General features: G+C 46.2%; 1 protein-coding gene across 11 annotated transcripts in view; it reads right to left on the bottom strand.

Annotated features, from left to right (window-relative positions):
- il10rb (interleukin 10 receptor, beta) overlaps positions 1-20758 on the bottom strand; it is a 185409-nt gene that overhangs the window by 159344 nt on the left and 5307 nt on the right. For all 11 annotated transcript variants that reach the window (XR_011087269.1, XR_011087266.1, XR_011087267.1 and 8 more), the window contains one exon: positions 2576-2705. Coding sequence is in view for 6 of the 11 variants with exons in the window: in XM_049727084.2 (XP_049583041.1) it covers positions 2576-2705 (130 nt within the window). In the remaining 5 variants the exon portion in view is untranslated. The remainder of the gene's footprint in view (positions 1-2575; positions 2706-20758) is intronic.

Below are 20758 nucleotides of genomic sequence, written 5' to 3'. Positions count from 1 at the left end.
GGGGGCCGGGGCCGGCGCTCGGCAGCTGGCTGTCCGGGGACGGTGGATGGGGGTCGGACACTGCTCCTACGCACGCCCGGTCCTACTCTACAGAGGTCCCAGCCACCTCCGCGGCTGGAAGTGCCACCTCCGGGGATGGAAGTCCACATCACCACAAGCCTGGAAGTCCACGCCGGTGCTTGGGGCCGTGTGGCGGTGAACTATTTATGTTATAGTTATTTGATATATTTCATTTCATGTAGCAATTTGTATATGGTTTTATCGTTACAGTTCAGTAGTTGTTGGCTCGTTGAACTCTTGTTTTGTTAAATAAAGAACCGTTTATCAAACCCACGTCTTTCCTGGTACTTTGTTAACGCTACAATATAGTTATATACTAGATCTGTGGAATAACAACTGACGTCAGCGGCGCACGCGCGGTGTTGTTGACAAAGGACGAGGAATTTGATCGATGGATTTAATGATTTGGAGTGACACAGTTGGTTTGATAATATTGTTGTTTATGATAGTTATTTGATATATACTTTATATATCGTTATATGGGTCTGTGGAATATTAAGAACTGCAACTCGCGACGAGTCCGACGTCAGCGGCGCGGCGCATACGCGGCATCGTTTACATAAAGGACAATCGATGGATTTAATGAATTGGAGTGACACAGATGGTTTTATAAACGTGTTATTTATGTAATAGTTATTTGAATAACTCTGAATGTTACGTCAGGCCCGTTCTCAGCTCTTCGTTTGTGTTTATGTCACGTTAGCATACCTATTGTTTAGCCTGTTGTTGTTCGTTCATGTCTGTTCTTGGTGTTGGATTTTGTCGAATAAATTTCCCCCAAAATGCGACTTCTACTCCGGAGCGACTTATATATGTTTTCTTTCCACTCTATTGTACATTTTATGGCTAATGCGACGTATATTCCGGAGCGACTTTTAGTCCGAAAAATACGATACTTTCTTCGCTCTTTGGTGCATACCGCCTACTGTACAATGCTGTACTGTGCAGTCTATTTGGGTAAGCTTGCCCTTATAACAAACACATGCCAGACAGGCTGTTCCTGTCAGCCTCAGTGAAATGGGCATCTCTCACTGACTGAGAGGTTTGTCAGTACTTGACCAAGTTTGTGACAGTTACACAAAAAATCCACTTGCATCAGCGCTTAGTCCATTTTTTTTTTGACATCATCTGTCCGCAAAATCTATGTCAGATACGCAAGAAACAAAAGAAGCATTGGCTTTGCAGAATCAGTATTTGTCACTACAATCTAAAATTATAGGTGAGCATTTGTACTGTAGGTGAGCATTTGTACTGGAGTTAAAATGTAGACTCATGGTGAAATGTAATGCATCAAGCCCACTGAAATCACCAAACGCTTAAATGTTTCACCTCCGAGGGGTTTCACAGTTGAGCTTGTATGGGATCTGCTCATGTACCCCTTTTCTGCAAACTTAGGCCTTTCCTTTACTCTAGTAAAATGCTAATCTTTGTCTCTTTAAGGAGAAAGACAACTAAATAAAATCTTTGCAATAATATGCTGTATGTGCCCCCACTAGCCTAAACATGGCATTCTAACTAATACTGCATTTGTGTCATATGAATCAAGCAGAAAAGTCCCTGTTTTTATCCATCTAAGAAGTCAGCAATTTTGCCACTTGCTGTCGACTGAAAATTACATCACAGTTGTTCAGGGCGTAGGGCACCAATGACGGCTCACCCTACTAAACTAGTGATAGGCGCATTTCATGCTAAAGAAAACTTTGGGTTGATTTTTAAGCTCAGTTTTGTACTTTACTGAAGTACTTTTGTACTTTTCATCCTAGCTTACTTATTTGTCTTGCTAATACGTGTTTTGCACCAGCTCAGTTCATGTTCATTACCTTCAACTTGGAGGTAGTTGCTGACATTGTTTTAGGTTCATAGAAACAACTCAAAATGTGTTTAATGCCCAAATACTGTTTTCCCTAATGTAGTGTTCCAATGTCTTGGTACACTAGTATTTCTTTTCATTGCTTCTACACACTCCACACTTGTATTTTCTATAGCCAATGTTTGCACAATGGCACGAGTGATGACCTTTACCTTCTTTCAGTTTGAGTTGTATTCCCCCAAGGAAGGTCTCAAATTCCTGTTTGTCAAACCAAACAGTTATCATTTTTGTCTTTCTCTGTAAAACCCAAAAACTGAGTCCAAAAATCAATGGAAAAGGTCACTCTGGCGCAACAAACCATGACTGTGACGAGTTGCAATACTTTTTCTCACATGAAAAATTGATGTGTTCCCAAAAATGATGATCTTATTTGTTGTTTATCCATCCATCCATCCATCCATTTTCTATACCACTTGTAGCTAACAAAAATGTCTCATTCACAGACACACACACACACACACACACACACACACACACACACACACACACACACACACACACACACACACACACACGCACACACACACACACACACACACACACACACACACACACACACACACACGCAGACACACACAGACACACACACACACACACACACACACACACACACGACTCAAAACTGTGATGTGCAGCACTACTTACGACATATATTGTACAGAGAAAGAAACAGCTTGACTCTTTGAAGTAGCCCTGTTCCATTCCCACTTAAGTGTGTAATTGGTGTTCAAGGTAATGAAGTCAACTTTCTGTGGCGGAGGCAGGTCTTCACTCACTGAAACAAACAAAAAAGGACAACACATGACCTTAGCCCATTTTATGTACTTGTGGTCTTGAGACATGCTGTTAACAGAGTTAACATGCCCAGCTCCGATACAGGCAAAGAGGAAGCACACAAGACTTTCCGTTGTTCATACCAACATGACACCACCTAGAAACATTTATCTGATCGCTCTTTATTTGAATAGCCACAATTTAGTCACAGTTGCTGTAAAAGAAGAAACAATTAACGAATAACAATTCGCAATTCCTCCTACACTTGTCAGGATTCAACCGAGGACTGAGGAGAGGGAAGACGACTGCCAAGCTATCAAGCCTCCACAGCAATGTGCCGCCCTCCAGAGCCATATACCTCGCCGTGATTGGTTCATTCAACTCTGCTCACCACAAGTGTCATTCATATCAATCTTGCGGGCCGCACTAACATTAATCTTTCATATTAAGATGGGGGCCACAAATTTCCGTCCCGGGGCCGCGGGCCTGTTCTAGGAGATCAGGGGCTTAAAACCCAGATTTATTTATTTATTTATTTATTTATTTATTTATTTATTTATTTGTGTTTGTTTGTTTTTAAACACTTTTTTTTAAGAAATTGCATCTATTTTTTATTCTAAATTTTTGTTAAATCTTCATTCTCGGATGGGTTGTTGCAACAGATAGATTTTTATTTTGTCTTAAGACTAAACTTAGGCCAAACAGCCTCTACTATTTAAGTTGTATTTTATAATTTTACACACTATACATGTTTCACAGCACATTGAAACACTTCTGTTCTGGGCAGGCAGGCGATATGGTGCTTTCCTATGCATGCTGCTACCCACTGGTGAATTTCGGCACTGCTCATTATACGCAGACCTTGCTCAGATCCCGGGCTTTTGAAAAAACACCCGAGGCTCAAGCCCAAGTAGCCACCCCCTTTATCCGCCTATGGATTGAATGCAAGGCGGCAATGTTGTCAGAGGAGGAGCAACAGAGCTGGATTGGTATGGTATACATATACAGTGCCTTGCGAAAGTATTCGCCCCCCTTGAACCTTTCAACATTTTGCCACATTTCAGGCTTCAAACATAAAGATATTAAATTTTAATTTTTTGTCAAGAATCAACAACAAGTGGGACACAATCGTGAAGTGGAACGAAATTTATTGGATAATTTAAACTTTTTTAACAAATAAAAAACTGAAAAGTGGGGCGTGCAATATTATTCGGCCCCTTTACTTTCAGTGGAGCAATCTCACTCTAGAAGTTGAGTGAGGATCTTTGAATGATCCAATGTTGTCCTAAATGACTGATGACGATAAATAGAATGCACCTGTGTGTAATCAAGTCTCCGTATAAATGCACCTCCTCTTTGATAGTCTCAGGGTTCTGTTTAAAGCGCAGAGAGAACCATGAAGACAAAGGAACACACCAGGCAGGTCCAAGATACTGTTGTGGATTAGTTTAAAGCCGGATTTGGATACAAAAAGATTTCCCAAGCTTTAAACATCTCAAGGAGCACTGTGCAAGCAATTATATTGAAATGGAAGGAGTATCAGACAAATCTACCAAGACCCGGCCGTCCCTCCAAACTTTCATCTCAAACAAGGAGAAGACTGATCAGAGATGCAGCCAAGAGGCCCATGATCACTCTGGATGAACTGCAGATAACTACAGCTGAGGTGGGAGAGTCTGTCCATAGGACAACAATCAGTCGTGCACTGCACAAATCTGGCTTTTATGGAAGAGTGGCAAGAAGAAAGCCATTTCTGTAAGATATCCATAAAAAGTCTCGTTTAAAGTTTGCCACAAGCCACCTGGGAGACACACCAAACATGTGGAAGAAGGTGTTCTGGTCAGATGAATCCAAAATCGAACTTTTTGGCCACAATGCAAAACTATATGTTTGGCGTAAAAGCAACACAGCTCATCACCCTGAACACACCATCCCCACTGTCAAACATGGTGGTGGCTGCATCATGGTTTGGGCCTGCTTTTCTTCAGCAGGGACAGGGAAGATGGCTAAAATTGATGGGAAGATGGATGGAGCCAAATACAGGACCATTCTGGAAGAAAACCTGTTGGAGTCTGCAAAAGACCTGAGACTGGGACGGAGATTTATCTTCCAACAGGACAATGATCCAAAACATAAAGCCAAATCTACAATGGAATGGTTCACAAATAGACATATCCAGGTGTTAGAATGGCCAAGTCAAAGTCCAGACCTGAATCCAATCGAGAATCTGTGGAAAGAGCTGAAGACTGCTGTTCACAAACGCTCTCCATCCAACCTCACTGAGCTCGAGCTGTTTTGCAAGTAAGAATGGGCAAGAATTCCAGTCTCTCGATGTGCAAAACTGAGAGAGACATACCCCAAGCGACTTGCAGCTGTAATTGCAGCAAAAGGTGGCGCTACAAAGTATTAGCGCAAGGGGGCCGAATAATATTGCACGCCCCACTTTTCAGTTTTTTATTTTTAAAAAAGTTTAAATTATCCCAAAAATTTTGTTCCACTTCACGATTGTGACCCACTTGTTGTTGATTCTTGACAAAAAATTAAAATGTTATATCTTTATGTTTGAAGCCTGAAATGTGGCGAAATGTTGAAAGGTTCAAGGGGGCCGAATACTTTCGCAAGGCACTGGTATGGTATACACACATATGTATACACACACATATATATATATATATATGCATGCAACCCTCACTCAGTCTCTACACCAGTGAGATTGGTCTGGGCCAAAACTACAAAGACCTCGGTCTAAACGGCATGTTGATCAAAGGCCCTGATATCCTAAATCTAATGCGAGCTGAGCTATCTTAAGATCCGAGCTGGTGTTCATGCTTCTGGAAAATTTACAATTCCGTTTGGTTGGAGGATCAAGAAGTACACTTGCATAGGTTTCTTTGGCGAGATTCAGAAGAGTGTGTAATAGAAGACCTTTCAGTAACACGTGTGAACATCGGTGATAAACCAACCGGCTGGATGTATTGCCCAGGTTGCCATGCGTGAAACTGCGATCTTGTCTCAGTACAGTCACTTAACAGAAGAGAGGCGTGTCATTGAGGAAGATGCTTCTGTTGATGACATTCTGACTTCACAAAACAACTTTGAACAGTTGAAGACCCTCATGTCGAATGTGCGGGAGATCCTGAAAGCCAGAGTGTTCCATATGAAACCCTGAGTCTACTATGGCGAAAGTAAGAGGTTAAACTTTAAAACCATGAATATTGGGCCCATAGTGGTACTGCCAAACCAACTCATCAGGGAGGAAAATAAAGCCCTTGGTCTTGATTGCACAGTGGGGGAAGACAAACTGTATGTCATGGCCGCAGTTAACTTTTCCAAAAGGAAGAAAAAAATGAGACCAGGGCAAGAACGCCAGACTCACCAGATGGGAACTCCTAAGTCAAGTTGCTGGTCTATACGATCTTGGTTTGATTGCACCTGCAAAACAAAAGGGGGCTATACTGGTTCGAAGAGCTTTTCAAGCTAAAGCAATATCCTCCACAGAAGACAGGCGGGACAATGCTTTGTCAAATGAACTCAGAGAAGACGCCATTAAGCTCTTGGAAGAGTAGACACAACATTAAGTTTGCAAGACCTCTTACACCACTAAATCTTTGTGAAAAACCACATGGTTATTACCTTCTCTGATGGAAGCGATTATAGTTATGGAGCGTTCTGTATCTTCGCTGGAATTGCCCAGAGGGGGTAAAAGTGAAGGTTGTTAGGGCTTTTCAGATTATCCTTATCGTATGATTATGTTGGAATCCAACCGGTAATAAATAACCTACCTTGTCCCATCCTCCACAAGGTCGTAAAACATCCCCTGATATGTTTTGACTAGAGCACAAGGGCTTCCTATTCAACCTACTCTTACCCCCACTCTGTTTCTCTTAATAAATATGCCCTTGCAGGAGGGAGAGTTTTTAGACTTCACTCCTTCAACGTGTGAGCTCTCCACCTGCAGGTGTCTAAAAGGACTTGCTTGTCTCTCGTGTGGTTCTTGCAAAATAAGTTGGAGTGGGCAAATCTCTAACATTTTGGTGCCGAAACCCGGGATCCCTCATACCCGCTATCTGGCTGACGAAGGAGGACGTGCTGCATTGTCGACAAGCCAGCGTCCATTAAGAGGACCTGGAGGAGAAAGTCCTGGGAAGAGAATTCTTCGCTGGGCCAGCATCTTAGGTCTGCCTTCGTCTGACAGGAAAGTCCTGGGAAGAGAATTCTTCGCTGGGCCAGCATCTTAGGTTTGCCTTCGTCTGACAGAGGTGGATTGACGGTACCCGGCAGTGCAACGAACCAGGGGACAAGTAAGTTAAAGGCCTGAAGTTGTGTGATTGTGTTGTTGTGAAACGCGCAAAATGTAGAGGTGCACGAGAGCCAGCTTGGGTTCAAGTCCCAGTGGAATGAACAGGCTAAGAAAAGCAGAGCTTCTTTTTTGTTCATCGAAGAGGTGCGTAGACTCTTTTTTGTCTGTTCTTCCGAGCTGAGGGATCTGGTTTGGGTTAGAGTCCCAGTGGAAGGAACGTACTAAGAAACACAGGGCTTCTTTTTTGTTAATCAAAGAAGGACGTAGATTTTTCTTTGTATGTTTTTCCAAGCCAAAAGAACAGCTTGGGTTCAAGTCCCAGTGGAAGAAACGGGCTAGGAAAAACAGAGCTTCTTTTTCTTAATTGAAGAAGGGCGTAGATTTTTTCTTTTGTCCGTTTTTCCAAAGCTGTTTGGGAGGGTTTTACACCCATCCCTGGATAGGCCTAAAAAAGCGCTGGAGTTTGTGTGATTGAGTGTGTGACTGGTAGGATAAATTGACTAAAAAGCAGTTCTAGCATTGATCCACGGCAATAAAACAGGCTAGTAATTTGTTGAAAGGTCAATTTAAACCTGCATTGAGGATCCTCAAAGAAAAAAAAATTGAAAAAAAAAATTGTAAAACCTTAAACTACTAAAATTAAGATGGGAAATAAGAACGGTAAATCTCTTGCTCTGCTCTTCTTTGAGACGAGAAGTTCATGGCAAGTAGATTTCTTAATTGTATGCAAGAGATGCTGAAGTGGAAGAAAATGTATGGAGTACAAGGAAATTTGAAATGTGGAAGAAGTGGTAGAAGTGCTAGAGTGTGGTTGAAATCTTCACAAAGAGATGAGAACGAATTCAAGAGACAAAAGCTAGAAAGATGAAAACTGATGAGGTCACAAGTGTTTGTCAGACCAGGAGACAATAAGGCCCCTGTGAGCAGGTGCAAGGTCGCAGCTCAAGCCGCGGCTCAAACAAGGGGCAAGAGGAGTTTCCGGTCCTATGCAAATCATGTATCGAAATTTAAAAGATCTGAAACCTCTCCCATATGACAGCAAAACATGTCATTGTCAGGTTAGCAAAAATCGTTTTAGATTGTTAGAGCCCCTGTCCACACAAGAAGTATGACAATGCTGTTTGTAGGCCCAATTACAAATGAATAGGGATCAAATTGTGTTACACTGAAGTTAAAATATGCAAATCAAGTGGTAAAGAAATGCAACTTGCTTCTAGAAGATAAATAAATAAAATTAGAATGTGCTGTCCTCGTGTGCATGGGAGGGACCAGCTCATGATCGACCACAGAAAATGGCCAGCCTGTGACGAATCATTGTTGCTGAGACCTACCTTCCGCACGCGTGCGTATGTGTTAAGTTGATGAAGATTGGCTAAACTTTTAGTATAAAGAAATTTGCTAGACTGTTGTCTATTCAATTTACACCGCAGAACAGAAACAATTTTGACAGATAAAAATGAAAGAAAAAGAGAGAAATCTGTTTGCGAGCAGAAACTAATACACACTAGTGCATGTTAGTGTCAAGCCCTCGAGAAATTCGGAGTAAACAAAACAACAGAACATGCTTTCAGGAATTGGGAGATGCTAAATTGTGAATTTAAGATTTTGCAATGCTACATTTAATAGGAATAATTGATTGGTTGTGTTATAAGATTATACAAAATTCTAAATGCAATCTAAATCTGAGAGATTGAGTTCTTCAAATTTAAAAACAAAGAAAAAATTCAGATCAATTTGCCAGTTGTTTGTTAGTTAGGTTTTTTTTGAATTGGTGGATTGTTCTACCAGGAAACTTGAGTTGAAAATGATATATGAATGTTGTGTGGTGAGCTTGGATGAAATGGGACCAATGTGATAAGAAGACTCCTTTTTGGAGACTGTGTGAGATGCATATGATGAGCATTGATGAATGATTGCCTGAATGAAAGGTTGAATGGTTGAAGTCGTTGGCGACTACTATAGAAAATTAGTAGAGCGATGAACAAGAACGTAGACAGGATAAATTACATCCATTACAACATGCAGAAATTGGGCAAACGGACACAAGCGGGGCTCGAGGCAGTGCATGAACAGCTGGCCACGCCTTCCCTAATGTCGATCCAGAACCACAATGCTCATTATATGTTGTTGTCTGAGAAAGGAGGCGTCTGCGCAATGTTTGGAGAACAATGCTGCACCTTCATCCCCAACAACACCGCCCCTGATGGGAGCCTGACGGATTGCAGGCCTGCGATCCCTCAAAACGAGGATGAAAGAGCACTACAAGTGGATGAATGCTTTTGGGAAGTATAACGCCATTGTGTCCTCAATTTTACCATCAGTTGCAGTGTTGCTGCTATGCTCACCTTGTATGGATGTTGCATACCGTGTCTTCGTGCTCTGTTTAATTGTCTCGCCACTACAGTAATATCGCCCATGGAGGACGAGATTGCTCAGATATACCTAATGTCTGAGCGGCACCATGATGATGTTAATGGCAAAATTCCTGCATCTGTGTTACCAGACTTTTCCCAGATCCGTGGGATTCTGGATGATGACATCGCAACGTTTATCCTGTGGTGTAAACATATTTGTCCTCATGAATGTGATCCGACGACAGAGTCGAGAAAAGGGGTTGTTTACGGTGATGTATGTGATAAACAGTGGGGAAATGTCAGGATAATTAGTTTTGTAGAAGCGCTGGCCAGCCTGAACCGGAGGTCTCATACCTTCGCTCAAGGCCAACACATCTGCCAGGTTTTAGGGAGTTTTTATACTCCCTTCCTTGTCTTATCTTTGAGAGGCCCTCACTATTTATGAACAGAACACCTTTGTTCTTTGTCTAGCTAAAGAGAAGTTCTTTATCTATTATGCCTTGTAGTTTCTATTTACGAATTGTTGTTGACCGGGACAGTTTTTAAGTTATCCCATATTTACTCAATGTTTAGTTAAGTAGACTTCATGCAAGTTATCTCACAGCTACTTAACGTTTGTTGGAGTGTATGCACGAGAGGTATCTGATGATTTACTCATCATTATTATTGTGTGAAACGTAGCAAGAAAGTCTAGAGCATTGTTTTACAGGGACTCGGCATCCAGGAGTTGGATATCAACTGCTGTCACAGTCAAAGATGCCGACCCTTACCGCCCTGGACTTGCAGACAGTGCCTGTGATCAGCTATTCTGGGCAAATCTCAATGTGATTGTTAGAGGATGAACAATACCACAAGTGGCCTACACAGAGAGCCATTTCAGGTGGTTTATCCGATGCTGCCCGCCAACTGGACAGGAGTGTGTGCACCAGTGTGGGTGACAGACCACACCTACAGGATACGACATCATCAGCTGACAGAAGCACACAACTCTTCTGGGCGTCGACGCAGGGCAGTTGCAACCTTCGACCCTCATGACCCTGTCTGGGGTGCAAACGTTCCAGACGACCATAAAGTATGGTCCGTCGGAGACAAAGTTGTCCTTGCGCTCTTTCCTCAGATTGGGGTTGGGAAACTATCGCTCTTCATCGAGACACTGAACTATCATTTTCAATCCTTTGTGAATCTCACTGCAAATCAACGATGAACAAAATAGAGAGATTCAGGCTATTAGACTGATGGTCTTGCAAAACAGGATGGTTCTGGACTTGTTGACGGCAGCACAAGGTGGTGTGTGCCACATCATTGGGACTTCCTGTTGCACATACATACCAGGAGAAAATGACACCCACATCAACGACGCCATGAATTCACTGAAGAACTTACAGAAGGCCATGTCTAATGACAAGGTCCCACATCAGTTTGATTTCTTTTCGTGGCTATTCTCTGGCAACTGGTGGCAACTGCTTTTGAAATTGCTGTCTCCTGTGCTTGTTGTGCTGGTGGTGTTGTGCTTGTTTACGTCCTGCGTCATCCCATGTTTGAAGTCTGCTGTGTCGAAGTTTGTGTCCTCTACTGTAGCCCAAGTTCATATACAACTTCTTAGAGATGACGGATGTGATGACGATAATGAAACATGGATTGCGTAGATGCTGTTCTGTTGAGCATGTTTTACAGAAACTTGATGATTTGACCATCGAAAATGCTTCGCAAGCGATGGATACAATAATGTACTGTTTCTGTGTTTTTGTTTTTTATTGATAGTATTCTGGTCGCCTTAGGCAGAGGGACCGTGTAAGAATTTTCCTGCTAATAACATCTGGCCGGCAGGTTTTTCGCTTACACAATAAGTTTGATCTGGGGGTATTAAGGTAATGCCTCATCTTCAGTGGAAAGTGTTGCTATCATTGTTTGTTTTTTTATTTTTACTGTTCTTCTTTCTTCATTATACATGTACACATTTTTTTTTCTTTTACTTGTCTTTGTTGTTTGTGGTGGCATAATCATATGATAAAACAGGAGGGAGATGTTAGGGTTTTTCAGATTATCCTTATCGTATGATTATGTTGGAATGCAACCGGTAATAAATAACCTACCTTGTCCCATCCTCCACAAGGTCGTAAAACATCCCCTGATATGTTTTGACTAGAGCACAAGAGCTTCCTATTCAACCTACTCTTACCCCCACTCTGTTTCTCTTAATAAATATGCCCTTGCAGGAGGGAGAGTTTTTAGACTTCACTCCTTCAACGTGTGAGCTCTCCACCTGCAGGTGTCTAAAAGGACTTGCTTGTCTCTCGTGTGGTTCTTGCAAAATAAGTTGGAGTGGGCAAATCTCTAACAAAGGTTGTTGAGGCCAAAGCCAAGCTGACACCTCTCAACCTTTGAAGGTTGTTGAGGCCAAAGCTAAGCTGACACCTCTCAACCTTTATAGTGTTTTTAAACAATTTATTGTATTTAAACACGTTTGTGTTTTTAAACACTTTTGTAAACATTTTAAAGTCAAACTGACTTTCCGAAACATTCTATTTATTTAACAAATAAGAAAATAAAGACAATAAATAAGAGTAACTATATTGTTACAATATCCACACAAGACTTTTATTAACCTTTTAGGAAAACATGTTAACGTGTCACGGCTTGTTCTGCTCCTGCCGTGCTGGCCAGATGACGCCCCCGCGGCCCTGCATTTTTCAACCGATTCAACCCATTCCATCTTTCAACTCTTCATCTTTTTCCTATCTATTCCCCAAATTCCCACTTACCATAAATTCCACATTTTCAGATTTGAAATTCTACCAAATTCTCCAAGCTTCCGAAATCCCATCAAATTCTCCCAAATTCTGTTTTTCACTTTTGTTTTCTACATTTCTCAAGTAATTCAACTCGTTTCAACATCATTCGGCAGCATTCCCCAAGAAGTTATTCATAGTATTCGCCTTCACACGCAATTTCTCCAGGAATTGCATTTTCTAGTTTATATGTATTCTTTCACTGATTCTTAAAGATGATGTATTTGGTCAGAATGTTTGCCGTTTGATGTGCTTTCACCTCATAAAATAAACATCTTTCATAAATCTGACCTGCAGGCGCTATTTTTCTGGAATGTCTGCTGTACGCTCACTTGCTCCTTTTTGCTCCTCTTATTTATTTGTTGTGTTATTTATTCATTATTTATACAGCACGCTGTTGTTTACTTGTTTACTTGATAGTCTATTGTGGGCCATGTCTTGTCACCGAGGGATAGCGGGGAACGAAATTTCGGTTTCTTTGTGTGTCTTTGGCATGTGGAGAAATTGACAATAAAGCTGACTTTGACTTTGAAGTGATGGAAACTGTTATTCATAATAACAGTGTCATATTTAATGAGAATCACTGATAGTAGTTTTTGGGTGAAATATGTTTTTTAATGCTGGATGCTTTACTACCTATTAAAGGCCAAAACCTTTTATGCAACGACCGTTACATTTCGTTTATATTACCGTATTTTTCAGACTAAAAGTCGCTCCGGAATATAGGTCGCATTAGCCATAAAATGCACAATGACGTGAAATAAAGCATATATAAGTTGCTCCGGAGTATAAGTCGCATTTTGGGGGGAATTTATTCGACAAAATCCATCCATCCATCTTCTTCCGCTTATCCGGGGTTGGGTCGCGGGGGCAGCAGCTTTAGGAGGGACTCCCAGACTTCCCTCTCCCCAGCCACTTCATCCAGCTCATCCCGGGGTATCCCAAGGCGTTCCCAGGCCAGCTGAGAGACATAGTCTCTCCAGCGCGTCCTGGGTCGTCCCCGGGGTCTCCTACCGGTGGGACATGCCCGGAACACCTCCCCAGGGAGGCGTCCAGGAGGCATCCTGATAAGATGCCCGAGCCACCTCATCTGGCTCCTCTCAACGTGGAGGAGTAGCGACTCTACTCCGAGTCTCTCCCGGATGACCGCGCTTCTCACCCTATCTCTAAGGGAGAGCCCGGACATCCTGCGGAGAAAACTCATTTCGGCCGCTTGTATCCGAGATCTCGTTCTTTCGGTCACGACCCATAGCTCGTGACCATAGGTGAGGGTAGGAGCGTAAATCAACCGGTAAATTGAGAGCTTTGCCTTTTGGCTCAGCTCTCTCTTCACCACAACGGACCGGTACAGGGTCCGCATTACTGCCGACGCTGCACCGATCCGCCTGTCGACCTCACGCTCCATCCTCCCCTCACTCGTGAACAAGACTCCAAGATACTTGAACTCCTCCACTTGGGGCAGGATTTCATCCCCGATCCGGAGAGGACATTCCACCCTTTTCTGATCGAGGACCGTGGACTCGGATTTGGAGGTGCTGACCCTCATCCCGACCGCTTCACACTCGGCTGTGAACCGTTCCAGCGAGAGCTGGAGATCACGGCCTGAAGAAGCCAACAGCACCTCGTCATCTGCAAAAAGCAGAGACGCGATGCTGAGGTCCCCAAACCGGACACCCTAAACTCCTCGGCTGCTCCTAGAAATTCTGTCCATAAAAATTATGAACAGAATCGGTGACAAAGGGCAGCCTTGGCGGAGTCCAACCCTCACTGGGAACGAATCGGACTTACTGCCGGAAATACGGACCAGACTCTGGCATCGGTGATACAGGGACCGAACCGCCCTTATCAGTTGGCTCGGCACCCCGTACTCCCGAAGCACCCTCCACAGAACCTTCCGAGGGACACGGTCGAACGCCTTCTCCAAGTCCACAAAACACATGTGGACTGGTTGGGCGAACTCCCATGCACCCTCGAGGATCCTGCCGAGGGTGTAGAGCTGGTCCACTGTTCCACGGCCAGGACGAAAGCCACACTGCTCCTCCTGAATCCGAGGTTCGACCTCCCGACGGACCCTCCTCTCCAGCACCCCTGAATAGACCTTACCAGGGAGGCTGAGGAGTGTGATTCCCCTGTAATTGGAACACACCCTCCGGTCCCCCTTCTTAAAGAGGGGAACCACCACCCCAGTCTGCCAATCCAGAGGCACTGTCCCCGATGTCCACGCAACGTTGTAGAGGCGTGTCAGCCATGACAGCCCCACAACATCCAGAGCCTTTAAGAACTCCGGGCGGATCTCATCCACCCCCGGGGCCTTGCCACCGAGAAGTTTTTTAACTACCTCAGTGACTTCGACCCCAGAGATTGGAGAATCCGCCTCAGAGTCTCCAGGCCCCTCTTCCTCAATGGAAGGCGTGTAGGTGGAATTGAGGAGGTCTTCGAAGTATTCTCCCCACTGACTCACGACGTCCCGAGTCGAGGTCAGTAGCATGCCATCCCCACTGTAAACAGTGTTGACGTTGCACTGCTTCCCCCTCCTGAGGCGCAGGATGGTGGACCAGAATTTCCTCGAAGCCGTCCGTAAGTCATTCTCCATGGCCTCACCAAACTCCTCCCACGCCCGGGTTTTTGCCTCAGCAACCGCCGAAGCCGCGTTCCGCTTGGCCATCCGGTACCTGTCAGCTGCCTCCGGAGTCCCGCAGGCCAAAACGGCCCGATATGACTCCTTCTTCAGCTTGACGGCATCCCTTACCGCCGGTGTCCACCAGCGGGTTCGGGGATTGCCGCCACGACAGGCACCAATGACCCTACGGCCACAGCTCCGGTCGGCCGCCTCAACAATGGAGGCGCGGAATATGGTCCACTCAGACTCAATGTCCCCTGCATCCCCCGGGACGTGGGAAAAGCTCTGCCGGAGGTGGGAGTTGAAACTCTTCCTGACAGGAGATTCTGCCAGACGTTCCCAGCAGACCCTCACAGAGCGTTTGGGTCTGCCAGGTTGGACCGGCATCTTCCCCCACCATCGGAGCCAACCCACCACCGGGTGGTGATCAGTTGACAGCTCCGCCTCTCTCTTCACCCGAGTGTCCAAAACATGCGGCCGCAAATCCGATGACACGACTACAAAGTCGATCATCGAACTGCGGCCTAGGGTGTCCTGGTGCCAAGTGCACACATGGACACCCTTATGTTTGAACATGGTGTTCATTATTGAAAATCCGTGTCGAGCACAGAAATCCAATAATAGAACACCACTCGGGTTCAGATCGTGGGGGCCGTTCCTCCCAATCACGCCCTTCCAGGTCTCACTGTCATTGCCCACGTGAGCATTGAAGTCACCCAGTAGAACGATGGAGTCCCCAGAAGGAGCACTCTCCAGCACTTCCTCCAGGGACTCCAAGAAGGGTGGGTACTCTGAGCTGCCGTTTGGTGCACAAACAAGTCAGGACCCGTCCCCTCACCCGAAGGCGGAGGGAGGCTACCCTCTCGTTCACCGGGGTGAACCCCAATGTGCAGGCGCCCAGCCGGGGGGCAATAAGTATACCCACACCTGCTCGACGCCTCTCACCGTGGGCAACTCCAGAGAGGAAGAGAGTCCAGTCCGGAACCCAAACTGTGCGTGGAGGCTAGTCCGAGTATATCTAGTCGGAATTTCTCTGCCTCGCACACCAGCTCGGGCTCCTTTCCACCCAGAGAGGTGACATTCCATGTCCCAAGAGCCAGCTTCTGCAGCCGGGGATCAGACCGCCAAGGTCCCTGCCTTTGGCCGCCGCCCAGCTCACACTGCACCCGACCCCTTTGGCCCCTCCCACATGTGGTGAGCCCATGGGAAGGGGGACCCACGTTTCCTTTTCGGGCTATGCCCGGCCGGGCCCCATGGGCGAAGGCCCGGCCACCAGACGCTCGCCTTCGAGCCCCGCCTCCAGGCCTGGCTCCGGAGGGGGGCCCCGGTGACCCCTGTCCGGGCGAGGGAAAACAAAGTCTATTTATTTTACTCATCATAAGTGGCTTCTGTGAGCCGTGCTTTGTCTGACCCGTTTGCCATGGGTGACCCTACCGAGGGCTCTCCTAGGATCATAGGGGCACGCAAACCCCTCCACCACGGTAAGGTGACGACTCACAGAGGGGATCATTAAATCCATCGATCAAATTCCTCGTCCTTTGTAAACAACGCCGCGCGTGCGCCCTGACGTCAGCCTCGTCGTTATTCCACAGGTCTAGTATATAATTATATAATAGCGTTAACAAATTACAAGGAAAGACGTGGGTTTGATAAACTGCTCTTTATTTAAGAAAACAAAGAGTTCAACGAGCCAACAACTACTGAAGTGTAACGATAAAAACATATACAAGTTGCTACACGAAATAAAATATATCAAATAACTATAACAAATAGTTCACCGCCACACGGCCCCAAGCACCGGCGTGGACTTCCAGGCGTGGGGCGCGTGGACTTCCATCCCCGGAGGTGGCACTTCCAGTCACGGAGGTGTAAGAGAGCTCCAAAGAATAGGACCGGGCGTGCGTAAAAGCCATGTTTGAGACCCATCCACTGTCCCCGGACAGCCACCCAGCTGAACACCGGCCCCCGACTTCCATCCACGGAGGTGAGAGCTCTGGGCGTGCGTAGAAGCCATGTCCAAGCCCCATCCACCGTCCCCGGCCCCCAACTTCCATCCACGGAGGTGAAAGAGAGCTCCGTAGAGTAGGACCGGGTGTGTGTAAAAGCCATAATAGTTTTTCAAACCTTCTGTGGCTAATGATGCCGGTAGTACGTGGGCCCTTCGTCATTTCCGTCATCCCGTGATCGAATCTTTGTCCTTTATGTAAACAACCGCCGCACCGCGCCGCACCGCGCCGCGCCGCTGACTTCACTTGAAATTCAAATTACAGTAATCCCTTGCTACATCGTGGTTCCACTTTTTTTTTTATTTTGAAAATTTCTGAAAAAATTCACATAAGTTGCTCTTCAGTATAAGTCGCCCCCCCCCACCCAAAGTATGAAAAAAATGCGACTTATAGTCCGAAAAATACGGTATTTCACAAAAACACTACATCCATCTGCTCCTGGTTAGGCCCCCGGTCAAAATTTAGAACCCAATTTGGCCCACAATGTCACGACTCGTCCCCAATCATGTCGATATTGTCATAGTTTTGTCTGTGTGCTCGCCCCTCCCATCCTGTGTGCCCATGATCAGTGTGATCATTCTCACCTGCCTCTCATTACCTGTCTCGTATTTAAGTCCTGTCTGCGTGTCACTCCCGTCGGATCATTGTTGTGTGTTCATGTCATGTCTTTTTTGTTCCTGTTCCAGTCATTGGTAATTTCACCCTGTCTTTTTATTTCCTGTCTTTTTGGTCAGTCTTGTTGTTAAGTCATGTCAGTTTCCGAGTGTTAGTTTGCGTTCTTCAATAAACCCTGGTCCAAGCTGCACTTGGTCGTCCTGCTCCATTTCCGTCCGATCCGTGACAGAATGATTCGACCACTACAACGACCAGCGCTTGTACTCGCCTCCTCCATCAGATCCTGCTGCGATGCCCAATCCACGACCGCCAATCCGTGCATGTTCCAGCGCCATGGGCTTCGCGGCAGCGTTGGGACTCTGATGCCGCAACGCCGGACCCGTGGCCACCATCGGACTTTGTTCCGGCGACGCCGGACCCACGACCGCCATCGGGGTGCTTCTGGCGCCAGCGGCTTAGCGACCGCGATCAGACTCTGCTGCCGCGACGCCGGACCCGCGGCCGCCATTGGAGTGCCTCCCGGCGTCATCAGACTCACAGCCGCCATCAGGCTCCACTCCAGCGTCGCAGGACCCGCGGACGTCAGCAGATATCCAAGACAGCTGCGCCGGACCCGCGATCGTCCCTGGCTCCAATCCCACTGCTGCGGCGCGTGATGGCTCTTGCCGCTGCGCACAGCCCCGCCTTCCGAATGTCGCCGATTACGGTACCAACTTCCAGAGTTGCCGCAGATTGCGGTTCATGTTAGGCTTGCCGCAGATTGCGGTTCATGTTAGAGTTGCCGCCCGAGCGCGGTTCATGTTAGGGTTGCCGCCCGAGCGCGGTTCATGTTAGGGTTGCCGCCCGAGCTGCCCGAGTGCGCTTTATGTTCGAGTTGCTGCCCGAGTGCGGTTCATGTTCGGGTTGCTGCCCGAGTGCGGTTCATGTTCGGGTTGCCGCCCGAGTGCGGTTCATGTTCGGGTTACCGCCCGCGTGCGGTTCATATTCGGGTTGCCGCCCGAGTGCGGTTCAGGTTCCCCAAGTACCCACCAGAGTGCGGTTCAGGTTCCCCAAGTACCCGCCAGAGTGCGGTTCAGGTTCCCCAAGTACCCGCCAGAGTGCGTTTCAGGTTCCTCAAGTACCCGCCCGAGTGCGGTTCAGGTTTCCCCAAGTTGCCGCCCGAGTGCGGCTCGGTTCCCCAAGTTGCCGCACGAGTGCGGTTCATGTTCGGGTTGCCACCCGAGTGCGGTTCATGTTCGGGTTGCTGCCCGAGTGCGATTCAGGTTCCCCAAGTACCCGCCAGAGTGCGGTTCAGGTTCCCCAAGTACCGCCAGAGTGCGGTTCAGGTTCCCCAAGTACCCGCCAGAGTGCGGTTCAGGTTCCCTAAGATGCCGCCTGAGTGCGGTTCAGGTTCCCCAAGGTGCCGCCCGAGTGCGGTTTGGTTCCCCAAGTTGCCGCCCGAGTGCAGTTCGGTTCTCCAAGTCGCCGCCTGAGTGCGGTTCGGTTCCCCAAGTGGCCGCCTGAGTGCGGTTCAGTTCCCCAAAAGGCCGCCCGAGTGTGGGTCGGTCCCCAGTGTGTGCCCCCCGAGTGCGGTTTAGGTCCCTAGCGTGTGCCGCCGTGTGCGGTTGTTTCCCCAGTCGCCGCCGAGCGCGGTTCAAACTTTGTAACAGACAAGTGGTGGTCATCTGGACTGGTGCATCCGCACAAGATATACTTTTTCAAGTGGTCTTCCAAATGAACTCTCGTGCGGTTTGTTTCAGGTGAGAATACAAACAGCGAAGATCTGAGCCAACAGCACAAATATGCAGAGCAGGAATGCGGTGCGTAGGACTCATATGTTCCTCCCTTTCCAGGTCTGTGCTCTGTGTGCTTATACCGTATTGGCCGGAATATAAGACAACCCTGATTAGAAGACAACCCCCTCTTTTTCAAGACTCAAGTTTAAAAAAAACACCAAATTTAGTTTTTATACAGAAAATAATTACAATACATCTGAAACAAATGATTATAACAATATATTTGAGAGAAAAAGCACATTATTTTGCCTCATTCAAATCATGCAGTAACTGTCTATCACATCTTGATACCTGAACGCTGGGCTAGACTTGTTCTGCGTCGCAGCGTTAGTCCGTTACGCTGCATCATTAGTCCGTTACGCCGCATCATTCTTTTACGCCAGCCGAGGCTTGCTTTGAAGTCAGCGGTGGGTATGTTTAGGTCTTTGGCTATTTCCACGGCTTTGAGCTGAACGACAGCACTGCTGATGGGCATCCCGTCCTTTCATTTCTCGTCCACGTACACGCACTCTCCTGTCGAGCTCTTGAAAGCGGCCGCTCTGCGGAACACGGAAAGCTTTTCTCTGATTTTTAGCATTTTTAGGCGATCTTTTTGAGCTCTCCATCTCCGTACATTACACTCTGTGACACTATATTTCACAGCTGCTTTGCAATTGTTTGAATTTATCACCATCATCTTGAAGTTTGCATCATAACTTCTCCTCAGCTGCCGGTTAACCTGGCTGATCTTCGACCCACTTTTCTCCAGATTGTCGCTACGTTTCTCCATTTTCTGTTATCTCTTCCCTTATTTTCTTCTCTTTTCTTTCTTACCACTATTTTTTATTTTTCTTCTTTGTGCTACCGCTATTTTTATTTTTATTCTTCTGGGGAGTTAAGTTCAGCATTCGCTTTAAATATATCTGGTGCCATCTAGTGTTGTGAATGCGTATAATGTCTAATGTCTTATTTCAATGCAAAAAACATATAAGAATATCCGGGCCAATACGTTACTTCGCTTGCAAAATGTACAGTCTGAATAGGAACTGTACCGAACGAAAAAAATTAAGTCCGCTTTTGGTCCAGACTAACGGACTTTTCTGGTCTGAATATACCCCAAGTACTAGTTGGTGCATTGTTTGCGCCTCATCTTGTTGTTCAAGTTTTGTCCGCGTCATGTCTTAATGATGTCCAGGGGGGTACTCCAGAAAGCAGGGTCAATATACTCTGAGTCTAACCGTGAACTCTGAGTTCACTTACTCTGAGATGGGAGACTCCGGGTATTCGGTTCCAGAAAAGCTGATCCGAGTTAGTTCAATCAACTCTGAGTATGTTCACCTGGAGTTACGCGCATGCACAACTCCTATAAAAAGCCATTATCAATCGAGCCCTGATACCATGAGTCACCATGACAACTGAGGAAAAACAGATCACCTTATTTTACTTTAATGGTCCTTAAGCAGGCCTACGGCGAGTACGAACGTATTTTTTTGCCGCAAATCAAATACGGCTGCAGCAGCAAAGAAGAGAGAGACGTCATGGGAGTAAATTGCTGCTCAATGCGCAAGTTTGAATGTACCATTTCGTTGATATAACGTCCAACCATAAGAACGTAG

Source organism: Syngnathus scovelli, chromosome 8 (assembly GCF_024217435.2).
Source record: "Syngnathus scovelli strain Florida chromosome 8, RoL_Ssco_1.2, whole genome shotgun sequence".
Lineage (NCBI taxonomy): Eukaryota > Metazoa > Chordata > Actinopteri > Syngnathiformes > Syngnathidae > Syngnathus > Syngnathus scovelli.
This window is presented reverse-complemented; position numbering and strand designations above follow the sequence as displayed.